Genomic DNA, 17,558 nt, shown 5'->3' on the forward strand with positions numbered 1-17,558 from the left:
TGTTGTCCCTGACATCCTTGGAGAGCTCTTTGGTCTTGGCCATGGTGGAGAGTTTGGAATCTGATTGATTGATTGCTTCTGTGGACAGGTGTCTTTTATACAGGTAACAAACTGAGATTAGGAGCACTCCCTTTAAGAGTGTGATCCTAATCTCAGCCAGAAATCTTTCTGATTGAGAGGGTGTCAAATACTTATTTCCCTCATTAAAATGCAAATCAATTTATAACATTTTTGACATGCGTTTTTCTGGATTTATTTGTTGTTATTCTGTCTCTCACTGTTCAAATAAGCCTACCATTAAAATTATAGACTGATCATTTCTTTGTCAGTGGGCAAACATACAAAATCAGCAGGGGATCAAATACTTATTTCCCTCACTGTAAGTAACACCTCTCTACACGTTAACAACTGGAACTGAAGGAAGAAATTAAATGAGTCATAATGATGATTAAAAAAGGCCAAAGATACAATCTATAGCTTACCCAACACACCTTTGACAGTCTGGTTTTAGCTTCACAACTGCCAATGCTAAGGGCAATAGAGCATGTATGAGTTCAGATATATTTGGTGATACACCACCTACAGTAGTGTGCATACTGAGTACCCACTGGGCACACAACGTCATTTCAACGTGGATAATTGGGTAATATTTGGTTGAGACGTTAATCAATGAGATTACAAACTATATTCACCAACTCAAAAAGACAGACAAAAGTTTGTTGAATTTCCAATGTGCTATCACTATGCTTTCAACCATGTAAAAGCAAAACTAAATTCCAATGGACATCAATGTATTATTTTACGTTTAGTTGTCACCCAAATGTCTATCACTGCGCTTTCAACCATTTAAAAGCACTGCAAAGTTCAAATGGGTATACAATGGCAGATATTTGGGTTATTTATGCAACAGATGAATGTGTTATGACTGTGCTTTATCTAATAGCAGAACCAAATGACCTGGATTGCATTTGAGTTTACATTAAAATTACATGTTGCAAGTGATCAATGCCGTTCGAGATTCTCTGCAGATTATTACAGCAATTGTGAAGATCTCCACAGACCTGCGACGACCTATGCATGCTATCTTGAACATGCACACTTTATATGATTACATACGAAGAAATGTATAGTTACAGTAACCTCAAAATGTGGCCATGGATGTGTTACTCATTTTAAGGTTGAATTTTACATTAGTTTGTAAAAACTTTACACTATTTAGAGTATTACAAAAGTAATATTGAATTGTGTTTGGTTGACAATGGAACCAAATATCAAAATGTAAAGGTTGTGTATCTACTGCTTGCATAGTTCCATCTGAGCCACTGGCGTAATCCTATTCTTTATATTTTATTATTGGTTGAGTTGGAGACGTGAATACAAAATATAATTAGTGAACTTGTCTGCAAGTTAATAGGCTATTTATTGTATTTCAAAAGTGATATTGAATTGTGTTTGGTTGCCAGCACAACCAAATATCAACATTTTAAAGAGATTTATCTTCAGAAACTATTCATACCCCTTCACTTATTCCACATTTCGTTGCGTTACAGCCTGAATTCAAAATGGATTAAATGTATTTATTTGTCTCACCCATACACACAATACCCCATAATAACAAATTGAAAACATGTTTTTAGAAATGTTTGCACATTTATTGAAAATGAAATACATAAATATTTCATTTATATAAGTATGCACACCCCTGAGGCAATACATTTTAGAATCATCTTTGGCAGTGATGATTACAGCTGTGAGTCTTTCTGGGTAAGTCTCTAAAGGCTTTGCACACCTGGATTGTACAATATTTGCACATTACAATTTTTTAATTTCTTCAAGCTCTTTCAAGTTGCTTGTTGATCATTGCTAGACAGTCATTTTCAAGTGTTGCAATAGATTTTCAAGCCAATTTAAGTCAAAACTGTAACTAGGCCACTGTGGAACATTCAATGTCGTATTGGTAAGCAACTCCAGTGTATATTTGGACTTGTATTTTAGGTTATTACCCTGCTGATATGTGAATTTGTCTCCCATTGTCTGTTGGAAAGCAGACTGAACCATGTTTTCCTCTAGGATTTTGCCTGTGCTTAGCTCTATTCCGTTACTTTTGATCCTAAAAAATCTCCCTAGTCCTTGCCGATGACAAGCATACCCATAACATGATGCAGCCACCACCATGCTTGAAAATATGAGAGTGGTACTCAGTGATGTGTTGTTTTGGATTTGTCCCAAACATAATGCTTTGTATTTGGGACATAAAGTGAATTTCTTTGCCACATTTTTTGCAGTTTGACTTTAGTGCCTTATTGCAAACATTTAGGTTAGTATTGTGGAGTAACTACAATGTTGTTGATCCCATCCTCAGTTTTCTCCTATCACAGTCATTCAACTCTGTAACTGTTTTAAAGTCACTATTGGTCTTATGGTTAAATCCCTGAGTGGTTTCCTTTCTCTCCGGCAACAGACGGACGCCTGTAACTTTGTAGGGACTGGATGTATTGATACACCATCCTAAATGTAATTAATAACTTCACCATGCTCAAAGGGATATTCAATGTCTGCTTTTTTTTTTACCCATCTACCAATAGGTGCCCCTCTTTGCGAGGCATTGCAAAACATCTCTGGTCTTTGTAGTTGAATCTGGGTTTGAAATTCACTGCTCGACTGAGGGACCTTACAGATAATTGTATGTGTGGGGTACAGAGATGAGGTAGTCATTAAAAAATAATGTTAAACACTATTATTGCACACAGAGTCCATGCAATGTTTTATGTGACTTGTTTACTCCTGAACTTATTTAGGCTTGCCATAACAAAAGAGTTGAATACTTATTGACTGAAGGCATTTCAGCTTTTCATTTTTAATTAATTTTGGAAAAGTTTGGAAAAACATGATTCCAATTTGACCTTATGAGGTATTGTGTGTAGGCCAGTGACACAACATCTCAATTTAATCAATTTTAAATTCAGGCTGTAACACAACAAAATGTGGAAAAAGTCAAGGGATGTGAATACTTTCTGAAGGCACTGTGCCATTGACTTAGTCTGGGTTTAATTCCAGTTTGTTTACAAATTAATAATTGATATCTCCATCTCAACCAAAAATCTAAGTTAAAGAATTGGACTAAATCAAATCAAAAATGCACTTTAGATAAACTTTTATTTGATTTAGTCCTATTCTTTAACTTAGATTTTTGGTTGAGATGGAGACATGTATCCAACATATCAGTTATTAATTTGTAGACAAACAGCACATTGGTAATAGTCAGTGACAAATATCATAACTAAGCAGTGCTGGGCTTAGTTAAAACCCTGGATGGGAGACCAAAGTGTAGCTGTAGATAGATCAATTATCCAGTAGGAGGTGCTGCCCAGCCTATAGTTTTTTTTCTGATAGTGGAAATAACATTTAAGGTTTGATGTTGTTTTAAAGGTACAAATTCAACATATTTTATACAAGGTTTGTCTATGTTGAAATTTGATTACTATGATGAGATAATCCTTTATCTGAAATTTCATCCAATGTATTTTTCACGTAGATTCCACGTCACAATACGTTGACAAATTACGTTGAAACAACGTAGATTCAACCAGTTTGTGCCCATTGGGTAGTGTATTAGTATGGATATTGAGACGCACCACATGGCTAGAGCAAGGTGGGTCTCTCTCTCTCTCTCCCTCCCTCCCTCTCTACCTACCTCCCTCTTTAAAAGGCCACTCTCCTCCATCACAATAATCCATACAAACACTTATTTCTATTCATTCGTTTTTTTTTTCTCTCTGTGGGTTCCACCCATACAAATGTCAACACAGAGTTTGGGGTCCCGGGAGACAAGTTCACACTGTCATTACGTAAACAAAAGCTACATTCATATTTACCAGGCTTTCTCACAGCTGCAGTTTAGAATCCATTCTGTTTCCAAATGCAATATAATGCAATATCACACATTCCTCCATTTGGCATTGGTAGCTGTCACCTTGTATTGAATGGTACCATTAGAAAAAGCCCTTAACAATGTTCCTTCCTGCTCTCAAGCAGGTTATTCAAACCGAGGATGCATTCCAAATGGCACCCAATTCCCTTTATAGTGCACTATACTATACCTATTGGTTCTGGTCAAAAGTAGTGCCCTGCATAGGGAATATGGTGCCATTTGAACTGAAATCTCCTCTCAGTTAAATGATATCCATTAGCTGCAGAATTATTTATTACCCACAATGCCCTGCTTCGTATTTCACTCAGGATGATCTTTATAGATGACAATCATTTCACAGCTGGATTTTGATCTGCGTCCATATTTGGTGGAAGTCACTCAGTCAACATGCCGCTGCATATTTCATCTAGGAGATTTTCCTGCCTCACAGAAAGTGAAAGGCCTCAGTTAGAAATGCTGGCATCTTCACACACATAGCCCTAGCTGTAGTTCTACACATTATAACAAAGAACATACACTTATCCAACAGCTTTCTCTCTGAGTCACACACACCCATAAAAGGTGAGGCCACAACCTTGGACACTTTGCTCTCCCCTGCCTTCCCCATCAATCTCCTCCATCAAATTAAAGGATTCTGAGAAGCCGCTATTGATCTAGACACACTCCTCTCACTTCACCCTTTCTTCCCTCTCTACCTCCCTCCCTGCCAAGGCCTGCCAACTCTAGTGGCCCTATTGACTCCCCTCTGGGTTCATTAAGACCCTTTGACAAAAAGAGAGTCCCTCAACATGGCCTGTCCCCATACACAACAATAGAGAGATGCATTGTATCACACCATAGGAGCATAGTGCCTCAGAGTGATGGAGTTTCCCATCTTCAGCTGCAGTGACACTGGGGAAGTCTTCATGCCTTCTCTTTGGGCTTCACAGTGTCACGTTTTTATATATTGTATGTTGTGAGTTATTGTACAGCCCTTGCCATTGATATGGGACCATATCACATTGGTATAAGTATTGTCTGACCGATGATCTATGTTTGTGTGGATGCTGCATTGACATCAACAGGTGAGTGATAATAAAACACACACACACACACGTTCCAATAATTAGTCAATGGATGGTTGTTATTAAGACTAACCCTAGCTGTTGGTAGAGCATGCCGCTTGCAACGCCAGGATTAGTGGGTTTGATTCCAGGGACCACCCGCACGTATAATGTATGCACACATGACTAAATCACGTTGGATTAAAGGCATATATTATTATTATTACTATTATTATTATTATTATTATTATTATTATTATTATTATTATTATTATTATATTTAATGGATTGATAAACAGACACGTGTCTCCCAGCAGCCCTCCTGCTCCCTCTCATCCTCGAATCAAAGCTGCTCTCCCATCTCTCCATCACCTCTCTCTCTCTCTCTCTCTCTCCTCTCTCTCTCTCTCTACTTTGATTCCTTCGTTAGAAGGCCTCCCTATTTCTCTTTAAAGAATCCATTCTATCTACTGTCACTATCTACTGTTAGTCTCTACTGAGAGTTTATATCCCTGTGGAGGAGAGCAGAGAAGGAGGATAGGGTTAGTGCGAGGCCATGGTCAGGGCAGGGGTGTGTGTGAGTGTTGGTAGCCGTCTGGTCCTCCTGTAGCTTTCAGTTTTAGGACGGGTCCTTCTCCACGTCACCCCACCTCAGCGGACCTCTCCGCTCTAGATACGGACCCAAAACGTACTTTACAATAGAGCAAAAAATATATACAATTAAGTGCCTTCCTACCTGATTCCACTTTCTCACTACTCTGCTCCTTCCCACCTGTCCTCTCTCTCTATGGACTGTAACTGGCCCCTGCATCCCCCGCCACAGTTGAGCAGATTGTGTCTGTATTCCACGCTGCTTCCAAACAAAAGGCATGGGACCATTTCTCCAAAGCTCAACGCAAGAACCTGGACGTGTGGCGCAAGCAAGCAGAGGTTGGTACTTTACTTTTTCACAATTATTCACATCTTCTATTAATTTTGTGAAGTATAGTCTAAATATGACTTTGTTGTTTATGTGAGCATCCTCACTCCCTCCCTTCAACTACTTGAACTACTTGAGTTTATGGTGTTGTCTTAAGGGTATTAAAGCAAACACCAACTTCAGAATTAGGCTCAACACTAGCCTAAGTCTTAGCTTGTACTAGCCTAAGGAGTAAGGTAAATGCTAGAGCTAGCCTTACAAACACTATGGCCTAGGAGCTGGCCTAATGCCCTGTATGCTTGGAAAGTGGCTACGTCACAAATGTCAAAATGCAAACATTAGTGCCATTACCATTTAAACCTACCAGTTTTCAATCCAGCACACATTTGCTATCAAAGAGAGGTGCGGTAGCTAACTAGCTGTAAATAGTGAATTAATTTTGCCCACATTTATCCAAGTTAGTTAGCTAGCCAAAGTTATATAATGTTAGCAACCGCCCCTATATTATTTTACTAGCTACAGGGTCAATAACATGTCTCCAAAAATGATGATGTATCTCCAGTTGTGTTTACAATCCACGCAATTCACTTTCCAAGTGTATTATTTTACTATCAATTTAATAAACACTGGCCTAAGCGCTAGGCTGAATGCTAGGCTACACCCAGGCTCTCTATTTAGTTGAGTCCCAGAGTAGGAGCTCTGGTCAGGCCCAGGTCCAGGCTACTCACCCCTTTCTCCTCTGAAGGGAGTCCAGCCCAGTGAGTGCTCAGTCTCACTGCCAGGAACAGGTAACTGTAGACTCACCCTTTAACTCAACTAGAGTACCGTGGTCCAGTATCTACTGTATGCACATAACACATCAACACACCACTCTAAGCTCACTCTCTCATTACTGACTGTGCTTTTGTCAAATAGTAAGCAAATAACCAATATTCTGTTCAGTGCAAAATTGAGGTCATCCATCTTGAGATACATGGGTTAATGAATTAATGAATTAAAGGGATATTAACTAATGAAACCTGACAAGATTTGTTCTCTGTATTTTGTTAGTTATTTTCCATCTGACAAACGCCACATTAATTACTTCAGTTTGCCTGTGAGAGTGAGTAGGTATTCTGTAAAATTAGGAGAATTTTAATGTGTTGCCTGTTCAGACCATCTCTTTAATGGAGGGTGTTCCACTGCTGTGGCACTGCTGTTATTTTAGGCCCAAACGGTTAAGTTTGATCTGGGTAGAAATCTCTGATGGCGTCAGTGTGTAAACAGCATATGTTGTGTGTAATTAACAGCCTAACCTCTGTCTCACAGCACAGCAACACTGACACAGTCACCATGGATCACATGCTGGAGATGGTGTGTCGCCTAGTGCAGGAGATAGATTATAAGCTAGTGGAACAGATTCATTACAAACTCTTCATGCAGTTTGCCTGTGACAGTGATTAGGTGTTCTGTAAAGTGAGGAGAATTTGAATGTGTTCCCTATTCAAGCCATTTGTTACAGACAATCTAAACTGTGTGTGTGTGTGTGTGCGTGTGCGTGTGCATGCATGTATTGCAGTGTGTGTGTATAGACCCCTGATATCACTCCTTACTAAAAGAGACTGACAGCTTTTATTTTTCACAACATGGAATTGAAACATGCAACTCTAAACTGTTTGAATATTCACATATGAAAAGCACAGTTACATTACAGTACAATAATACAGTACAATCCCCTGCAGAGCTATGCAAATGCTAATGACACCGGGAATAGAACTCTGGAGAGTTAACAACTCATACTGAGAACTGGAACTACCTCTGAGTGTTTAGATACATATTAATACTCTACTGTTGGATGTGAATATTCAGTTATTGTGATCCAGCAACCCTATTCCCTACAGAATCATAAACATGCTAATGGTGATACCTAAAACTGAGCTCTTAACACACATGCATCACCTTCTGTTGTAAGAGTAAATGGCTTAGGTGCGGCAGGTAGCCTAGCTGTTAAGCGCATTTGGCCAGTAACCGAAAGGTCGCTGGTCCGAATACCCGAGCCGACTAGGTGAAAATCTGTCGATGTGCCCTTGAGCAAGACACTTAACCCTAATTGCTCCTGTAAGTCACTCTGGATAAGACTGTCTGCTAAATGACTACACATTTCAATGTTAATGACGCAGGTTTACCCTGCCATATCCTACTGTCAATGGACATCTCTGTCGTCACCAGGGCCATTGTTTTACTGGACATAATTACTGTCGTCACCAGGGCCAATCTTCTATTGTTCTACTGATGTTGTCAGACCTTGAGTCCCTCTGAGATATAGTCATTAGAGGAATATTAGAGCTCTATTCCCTCTCTCTTATTTTCAGGGAGTTTATTTATATTGGCTTGAAAGTCAATGTCTTTCGATGCTGTGTGCGTGCGTGTATGTGTGTGGAACAGAACAGTAAACCTGAGCCACTGGGCGCACCATGTCATTTCAACATGGAAATGTGGGCAATATTTAGTTGAGATGTTGATCAATGAGATTTTAACCCCAATGTCAGATATTTTGTATTTATACAACTTAATTTGTTAAGTGTGCTTGGTACAGGTCTAGGAACAGCTTTCCTTCAAGCAGTGTGTAAGTGAGTGCCAAAGAAAGGCTTAATCCAGCCAGGCTACTCAGGAGTGTGTTCATGAGGAACATTCAGTCATAATCCTGTTTTGTTATGTTGTTTTCTTTCCCTCCAGGAGATCAGAAATATGCAGAATGAAGAGCTGATGGGGATCAGACGAGAGGAGGAAATGGAGATGTCTGACGATGACATGGAGGATACACACGACCATGACGAATCAGGTACACACACACACACTACACATCCACACACGCTCCTGACAGGAAGGACACTGACAACATACACACTTTTTGGATATGGTTGCTGTGTTTTCTCTCCAGTTAAAAAAATATATATGTGGCTCAGCTCTATATCTCAGTGTTGGTAATGAGGTGTTTTTTGAATTCCTCTCCAGCCTCAGTGTGAACATACACACACAATGTGAATGGAGTCGGAACTTTAGAAAGGAAACAGTCACCAGCTCATTCACTCTCTAAATGGACAAATTAAGTTGGAGAGGATACCATGCAGAGACAGTATAATGGGCTTCTCCAGTTTGTGTTTATGAGAGAGATTGCACACAGTTGGTAGACACTCTAACGCTCTAGTTGGTAGCTACTGCAGGCAATAGATGTTCCGAGTTGAGATATGATGTCAATCAATAATACGTTAGACTTATTCTAAAATTGATTAAATAATTATTTTCCCTCTTCAATCTACACACAATACCCCATAATGATGAAGAGAAAACAAGTTCTTAGAAATGTTTGCAAATGTATTAAAAATTAAAAACAGAAATATCTTATCTACATAAGTATTCAGACCCTTTGCTATGAAACTCGAAATTGAACATCCTTGAGATTTTTCTACAACTTGATTGGAGTCCACCTGCGGTAAATTCAAATGAGTGGACATGATTTGGAAAGGCACACACCTGTCTATTTAAGGTCCCACAGTTGACAATGCATGACAGAGCAAAAACCAAGCCATGAGGTCGAAGGAATTGTCCGTAGCGCTCTGAGACAGGATTGTGTCGAGGCACAGATCTGGGGAAGGGTACCAAAAAATGTGTGCAGCATTGAAGGTCTCCAAGAACACAGTGGACTCCATCATTCTTAAATGGAAGAAGTTTGGAATCACCAAGACTTTTCCTAGAGCTGGCCGCCCGGCCAAACTGAGCAATCAGGGGAGAAGGGCCTTGGTCAGGGAGGTGACCAAGAACCCGGTGGACACTCTGACAGAGCTCCAGACTTCCTCTGTGGTGATGGGAGAACCTTCCAGATGGACAACCATCTCTGCAGCACTCCACCAATAAGGCCTTTATGGTAGAGTGGCCAGATGGAAGCCACTCCTCAGTAAAAGGCACATGACAGCCAGCTTGGAGTTTGCCAAAAGGCACCTGAAGGACTCTTTGGCCTGAATGCGAAGCGTCACGTCTGGAGGAAACCTGGCACCATCCCTACGGTGAAGCATGGTGGTGGCAGCATCATGCTGTGGGGCTTTTTCAGCGGCAGGGACTGGGAGACTAGTCAGGATCGAGGGAAAGATGAACGGCAAAGTACAGAGAGATCCTTGATGAAAACCTGCTCCAGAGCTCTCAGGACCTCAGACTGGGGCGAGGTTTCACCTTCCAACAGGACAATGACCCTAAGCACACAGCCAAGACAATGCAGGATTGGCTTTGGGACAAGGCTCTGAATGTCCTTGAGTGGCCCAGCCAGAGCTCGGACTTGAACCCGATGGAACATCTCTGGAGAGACCTGAAAATACCTTTGCAGCGACACTCCCCATCCAACCTGACAGAGCTTGAGAGGATCTGCAGAGAAGAATGGGAGAAACTCCCCAAATACAGGTGTGCCAAGCTTGTGTTGTCATACATTTTACATTTTTGTCATTTATCAGACACTCTTATCCAGAGCGACTTACAGTTTAGTGAGTGCATACATTTTTCATACCCAAGAAGACTCAAGGCTGTAATCGCTGCAAAAGGTGCTTCAACAAAGTCCTGAGTAAAGGGTCTGAATACTTATGTAAATGTGATATTTCCGGGTTTTTTAAAAATATATATTTGTTTAAAAAGTCAAGGGGTCTGAATACTTTCCTAATGCACTGTGTGTGTATATATATATGTACAGTACCAGTCAAGAGTTTGGACACACCTTCTCATTCCAGGGTTTTTCTGTAGAATAATAGTGAAGACATCAAAACTATGAAGTAACACATATGGAATCATGTACTAACCAAAAAAGTGTTAAACAAATCAAAATATATTCATATTTGAGATTCTTCAAATTGCCACCCTTTGCCTTGATGACAGCTTTGCACACTCTTGGCATTCTCTCAACCAGCTTCAGCTGGAATGCTTTTCCAACAGTCTTGCAGGAGTTCCTACATATGCTGAGCACTTGTTGGCTGCTTTTCCTTCACTCTGCGGTCTGACTCATCCCAAACCATCTCAATTGGGTTGAGGTCAGGGGATTGTGGAGGCCAGGTCATCTGATACAGCACTCCATCACTCTCCTTCTTGGTAAAATAGCCCTTACACAGCCTGGAGGTATGTTGGGTCATTGTCCTGTTGAAAAACAAAAGATAGTCCCACTAAGCCCAAACCAGATGGGTTGGCGTATCACTGCAGAATGCTGTGGTACCCATGCTGGTTAAGTATGCCTTGAATTCTGAATAAATCACAGACAGTGTCACCAGCAAAGCATCCCCACACCATAACACCTCCTCCTCCATGCTTTACGGTGGGAAATACACATGCGGAGATCATCTTTTCACTCACAAAGTCACGGCGGTTGGAACGAAAAATCTCAAATTTGGACTCAAATTTAGACATATTTCCACCAGTCTAATGTCCATTGCTCGCGTTTCTTGGCCCAAGCAAGTCTCTTCTTATTATTGGTGTCCTATAGTAGATGTCTTCACTATTATTCTACAATGTAAAAAATAGGAAAGATGAAGAAAAACCCTTGAATGAGTAGGTGTGTCCAAACATTTGAATGGTAGTATGTGTAAAATCAGGTAGGCTGGTGATTAAGTGAAGTGCATTTTTTCCATTGCAGGAAGTAGATAGGATTTAAGTAAGACGTTAAAATAGGTGTGAACAACATTGTTAAAATACAAATAATTAAATAAATTGAATGATTGTAAATGAACTTGAGCAAGAATGGGAGAATGTCGTAGTAAGATAGACAAGAAAAGACACCGACTTTTTCAGTTGAAGAAAAATATTAAAATAATGTCTGTGAGGAAAGGGGAAGGAAAACTGAACTCTTAGGACACGAAGCCTGAAGACTACTGAACGAATAATTGCATAATAAGATTAAAATCTGGACAATAATATATAGAAATGTGTTATTAAGCTGATTTAGATTTGGATAATAAGTTTAGATATATAACGTTATTTTTGGGTTCCGTCCACCACTGCCTATCATAGTAATATTACGAGGTATTATTAAGTGCAGGATGTTATTTTAGAAAGTAGCGGAAAGTCTATAGTTTGTGGGAGGCTAGAGAACCGTTGAGGATACATGTGGCGCAGTATTCCCATGACCTGCCGGGCAGCGTCCAGGAAACCAACGTTTTTGGGTTCCGTTGGGAGTATGTTTGCAGAGCTGCTTTGTGGCGAGGGAGAGTTGTTGAAAACGCACATGGAGTGGTTGATGTGAGTACCTAAGATTTATGACGTTATACAGTACCAGTCAAAATTTTGGACACACCTACTCATTCAAGGGTTTTCCTTTATTTTTATTGATTTGTTTAACACTTTTTTGGTTACTTCATGATTCCATATGTGTTATTTCATAGTTTTGATGTCTTCACTATTATTCTACAATGTAGAAAATAGTAAAAAAATAATAATAATAACTTGAATGAGTAGGTGTGTCCAGTCTCTCTCTTTTTATCTGTCTCTGTTCGGAATGACGTATCCATTCCGCTGACGCTCCCAGCCAGGCGGGGATCTGATCTGCGCCGTCTAGTGGAGTGTGGCTTTCCCAGCTGCATCTAATGCAACTCCCGTGCACGGTTAACCTGGATTTCCCCGGGAATAATCAGCAAAATGAAGATTATCATCCCATCCTCGTCGCCAAATTGTCGTGGAAGTATTCTAATCAAAAGAGAGAGACTTTTGGATTTCTTTAAACAATCAATCTTTATTATCGATTAAGAATTGCAATAATGAGACTGTTCTCATTGTATAGAAACCAGGGTTTGGCCCCCTAGACAAGGTTCTTCTTATCAGCTATTTATAACAGATCTCATCCGTGGTACCTTACACACACAGACACCAATTCAGTCTATGAAATGCAGGCTCAGTCAGACCGGAGACATCTCCCTCACGTGCACCACTAATCATAGAATGGAATGTGGCTGTTGGTTTTATCACTTAGCCATCACTTAATCAGTATTAAAACATAATATCGTAATTTTGTACCATAGTCCCCTCCACACACCCTCTCATTACATCACACACTTCCCCTCAGACACACCCTCTCATTACATTCCACACGTCTCCTCAGACAAACTCTCTCACAAGGCTCAAAACTGCAACCAAAACACTCACATTTTGCGACCCTTTGACTTGGCAGTGCGACACCAATTTTTTATTGGTCGCTAGGGTGCCAGTGGAAAAAAAAAATGTGCTGGTCACGTTCGTTTTTGGTGCGCAATTATTATCAATATTTATTCAAACAGCAATTGGTATGCAACAATGGGTATTAGTGTTGAATAGCGGGAACCGGGTTACTGAGATCTACCATATTTCCCGCCAAAACCACTACCTTTTCCTGCGAGAAACCAGCAAATAATAATAAATAATTTATATGAACAGCATGACGTGAAATGGAACTGTTAAATTATACTGAAAATAAATAAACGTAACATGTAAAGTATTGGTCCCATGTTTCATGAGCTGAAATAAAAGATCCCAGAAATTTTCATAGGCAAAAAAAGCTTATTTCTCTCATATTTTGCACACAAATTTGTTTACATCCCTGTTAGTGAGCATTTCTCCTTTGGTAAGATAATCCACCTGACAGGTGTGACATATCAATAACCTCATTAAACAGCATGATCATTACACAGGTGCAGCTTGTGCTGGGGACAATAAATTGCCGCTCTAAAATGTACAGTTTTGTCACACAACACAATGCCACATATGTCTCAAGTTGAGGGAGCGTGCAATTGGCATGCTGACTGCAGGAATGTCCACCAGAGCTGTAGCCAGAGAATTGAATGTTCATTTCTCTACCATAAGCCGCCTCCAACGTCGTTTTAGGGAATTTGGCAGTACATCTAACCGGCCTCACAACCGCAGACGACATGTAACCAGGACGTCCACATCTGGCTTCTTCACCTGCGGGATCATCTGAGACCAGCCACACGGACAGCTGTTGAAACTGAGGAGTATTTCTGTCTGTAATAAAGCCCTTTTGTGGGGAAAAACTCATTCTGATTGGCTGGGTCTGGCTCCCCAGTGGGTGGGTCTGGCTCCCAGGTGCAACAATCGTTGAAATTGTTGCATGTTGCGTTTATATTTTTGTTCAGTATATATGCGATGTCTAAATCTTGCTTCTCTATGGCCTTCTCTCTGCTATCTGCATGATCAATTGTCAACGTTCAGGGTGGGGACAGACAGCGCATCTCAGTATGGAGCGCAGTTCAAAATGCATGTATCATCAAAATCACTTTTTTTCTTGTGACAGAAAAATGCTACAGTAATATAACGACTGAATGCGTGTCTAATTTACACAGGGGTCACCTTATTTTTTAATTGTAAAGATTTTTTGTATTATTGCAGCTGCAGCCTATCACTTGAATATCGTTGCTTGCAATCAGTGCGCACGCGAGCACTCTATTGCAGTCTCTCTCTCTCAATCAATTCCATTCAAATTGCATACAAAATAGATAATCCTGTTCAAGACTGATGTATATGCATCTTATTCTAGTTCTATATTATTCAAGCATGTCATTACAATGATGAAGATAAGGACCAAAACTTATTTCATTTAACTGTTGAAAGCGAGGAAGGAATGAAGCAACAATAGAGAGAGAAAGAGGAGATAGGCAGGTCGCTTAAACATTAGGGGAAATATTATTAAAGGTATACACTGAGTGTACAAAACATTAGCTTGTTTGATTTATCTACCCAAGAGAATAGCTACATTTATGGGCATTTATGTTTTTATGTTGTGCGTAATGTGCGGTAGCCTGTATATCATATATGTATTGTATAATGGCACAATCATTTGGGCTTTTTTGGGCTTAGGCTCATAAAATGTACTTAATGTAGGGCTCATACAATGTATTTAATAGATGGCTCATCAGGCTCAGGTAGCATCAGGCTAGAGCTTTCATGCCGATCAAAGCTCTTATCAAATGTAAACATATTTATATGCTTTATATGCTTGAGAATGACACTTTCGGTTTGGGCGGGAAATGCCAGGTTACCCGGGAGAAAAGTGATTTCTTCTCTGAATGGAACATTTTGTAAAATACCAGGAAAATATTAAACCCTACTGGGTATGCAGACCAGGTATTAAAAAAGTTTGGTCCGAAGTTCTAGAATCTTTACGATGAACAATTCAGTCACCATGCACTGTTTGAATGAACATTTCTAAAGGCTTTCCCAAAAAACCTTTCCAATTAAATGTTGATTGCAAAGTAGGCCTACCTGGCAGAAAGATATTATGATGATTTCTATCAATCGCGGGGCATTTGTTTAGCAAACTCTGCCATCACATGAAACCTACACTGTACATTGTACAGTTCAAAAACACAGCTAGCCAAACACAATGGTCTCTTGCTAGGTGTGCAATTAAATTAAAGAGCAACAACACCATCCATTTTTTTTCGTGTTCCTGGACCTCAAAAGTGGTCTCCTGCTGTGGTTTAAGCATTGTTGTGGACTTAGAATATTATTAATGATTTTTTCATATAAAAAAAGTGTGATTTTGAGAGCGAAAACCTGAAAAAACTTGGAAACCTAGAAAATGGAATTTACCTAAATATAAATAAAATCGCTAACAATAACACAATTTTTTAGATTGCGTTTTTGAGATCCTCTCCAAACAATGAATGTCAAGTCCTGCAAAGGCATGCTAATTTAAAAGATGGCTAGTCATTATTAGCCTGGTTCTGTATGGAATGCAGCACCCTCTCATTACATCACACACGACCCCTCAGACAGCATTGGAGAACAAAGACTCATATCAAAGCCCAAAGGAACAGGGGCTGAGTAGTTCTAATCACACAGTCTCTCCTGTCTGTTCAATAGGACAAATTAGGATGTAATGAGTAGTTCTCATCACACTGTCTCAATATAGGACAGGTTGGGATTTCACGAGTAGTTCTCATCACACTGTCTCTCCTGTCTGTTCAATATAGGACAGGTTGGGATTTCACGAGTAGTTCTCATCACACTGTCTCTCCTGTCTGTTCAATATAGGACAGGTTAGGATTTAATGAGTAGTTCTAATCACACTGTCTCTCCTGTCTGTTCAATATAGGACAGGTTAGGATTTAATTAGTAGTTCTAATCACACTGTCTCTCCTGACTGTTCAATATAGGACAGGTTGGGATTTAATTAGTAGTTCTAATCACACTGTCTCTCCTGTCTGTTCAATATAGGACAGGTTGGGATTTCACGAGTAGTTCTCATCACACTGTCTCTCCTGTCTGTTCAATATAGGACAGGTTAGGATTTAATGAGTAGTTCTAATCACACTGTCTCTCCTGTCTGTTCAATATAGGACAGGTTAGGATTTAATTAGTAGTTCTAATCACACTGTCTCTCCTGACTGTTCAATATAGGACAGGTTGGGATTTAATTAGTAGTTCTAATCACACTGTCTCTCCTGTCTGTTCAATATAGGACAGGTTAGGATTTAATTAGTAGTTCTCATCACTATCTCTCCTGACTGTTCAATATAGGACAGGTTGGGATTTCAAAGCCTCTCCAGTAGAGCTACAGTATGTCCTCAGATCATCAGTACATACAGTGGAGAAAAAAAGTATTTAGTCAGCCACCAATTGTGCAAGTTCTCCCACTTAAAAAGATGAGAGAGGCCTGTAATTTTCATCATAGGTACACGTCAACTATGACAGACAAAATGAGAAAATTTTTTCCAGAAAATCACATTGTAGGATTTTTAATGAATTTATTTGCAAATTATGGTGGAAAATAAGTATTTGGTCAATAACAAAAGTTTCTCAATACTTTGTTATATACCCTTTGTTGGCAATGACACAGGTCAAACGTTTTCTGTAAGTCTTCACAAGGTTTTCACACACTGTTGCTGGTATTTTGGCCCATTCCTCCATGCAGATCTCCTCTAGAGCAGTGATGTTTTGGGGCTGTCGCTGGGCAACACAGACTTTCAACTCCCTCCAAAGATTTTCTATGGGGTTGAGATCTGGAGACTGGCTAGGCCACTCCAGGACCTTGAAATGCTTTTTACGAAGCCACTCCTTCGTTGCCCGGGCGGTGTGTTTGGGATCATTGTCATGCTGAAAGACCCAGCCACGTTTCATCTTCAATGCCCTTGCTGATGGAAGGAGGTTTTCACTCAAAATCTCACGATACATGGCCCCATTCATTCTTTCCTTTACACAGATTAGTCGTCCTGGTCCCTTTGCAGAAAAACAGCCCCAAAGCATGAATTTTCCACCGCCATGCTTCACAGTAGGTATGGTGTTCTTTGGATGCAACTCAGCATTCTTTGTCCTCCAAACACGACGAGTTGAGTTTTTACCAAAAAGTTATATTTTGGTTTCATCTGACATTCTCCCAATCCTCTTCTGGATCATCCAAATGCACTCTAGCAAACTTCAGACGGGCCTGGACATGTACTGGCTTAAGCAGGGGGACACGTCTGGCACTGCAGGATTTGTGTCCCTGGCGGCGTAGTGTGTTACTGATGGTAGGCTTTGTCACTTTGGTCCCAGCTCTCTGCAGGTCATTCACTAGGTCCCCCTGTGTGGTTCTGGGATTTTTGCTCACCATTCTTGTGATCATTTTGACCCCACGGGGTGAGATCTTGCGTGGAGCCCCAGATCGAGGGAGATTATCAGTGGTCTTGTA

General features: G+C 40.2%; 1 protein-coding gene across 1 annotated transcript in view; it reads left to right on the top strand.

Moving 5' to 3' along the window:
- Positions 1-17,558, top strand: part of LOC311105136 (ecto-NOX disulfide-thiol exchanger 2-like) — a gene marked incomplete at its 3' end in the record, with an annotated part of 419,761 nt that overhangs the window by 319,407 nt on the left and 82,796 nt on the right. The window contains exons 8-9 of the mRNA XM_084147162.1: positions 5,798-5,904; positions 8,609-8,714. Coding sequence (XP_084003288.1) covers positions 5,798-5,904; positions 8,609-8,714 — 213 coding nt within the window. The remainder of the gene's footprint in view (positions 1-5,797; positions 5,905-8,608; positions 8,715-17,558) is intronic.

Source organism: Coregonus lavaretus, assembly GCF_964263955.1.
Source record: "Coregonus lavaretus genome assembly, chromosome: 29".
Lineage (NCBI taxonomy): Eukaryota > Metazoa > Chordata > Actinopteri > Salmoniformes > Salmonidae > Coregonus > Coregonus lavaretus.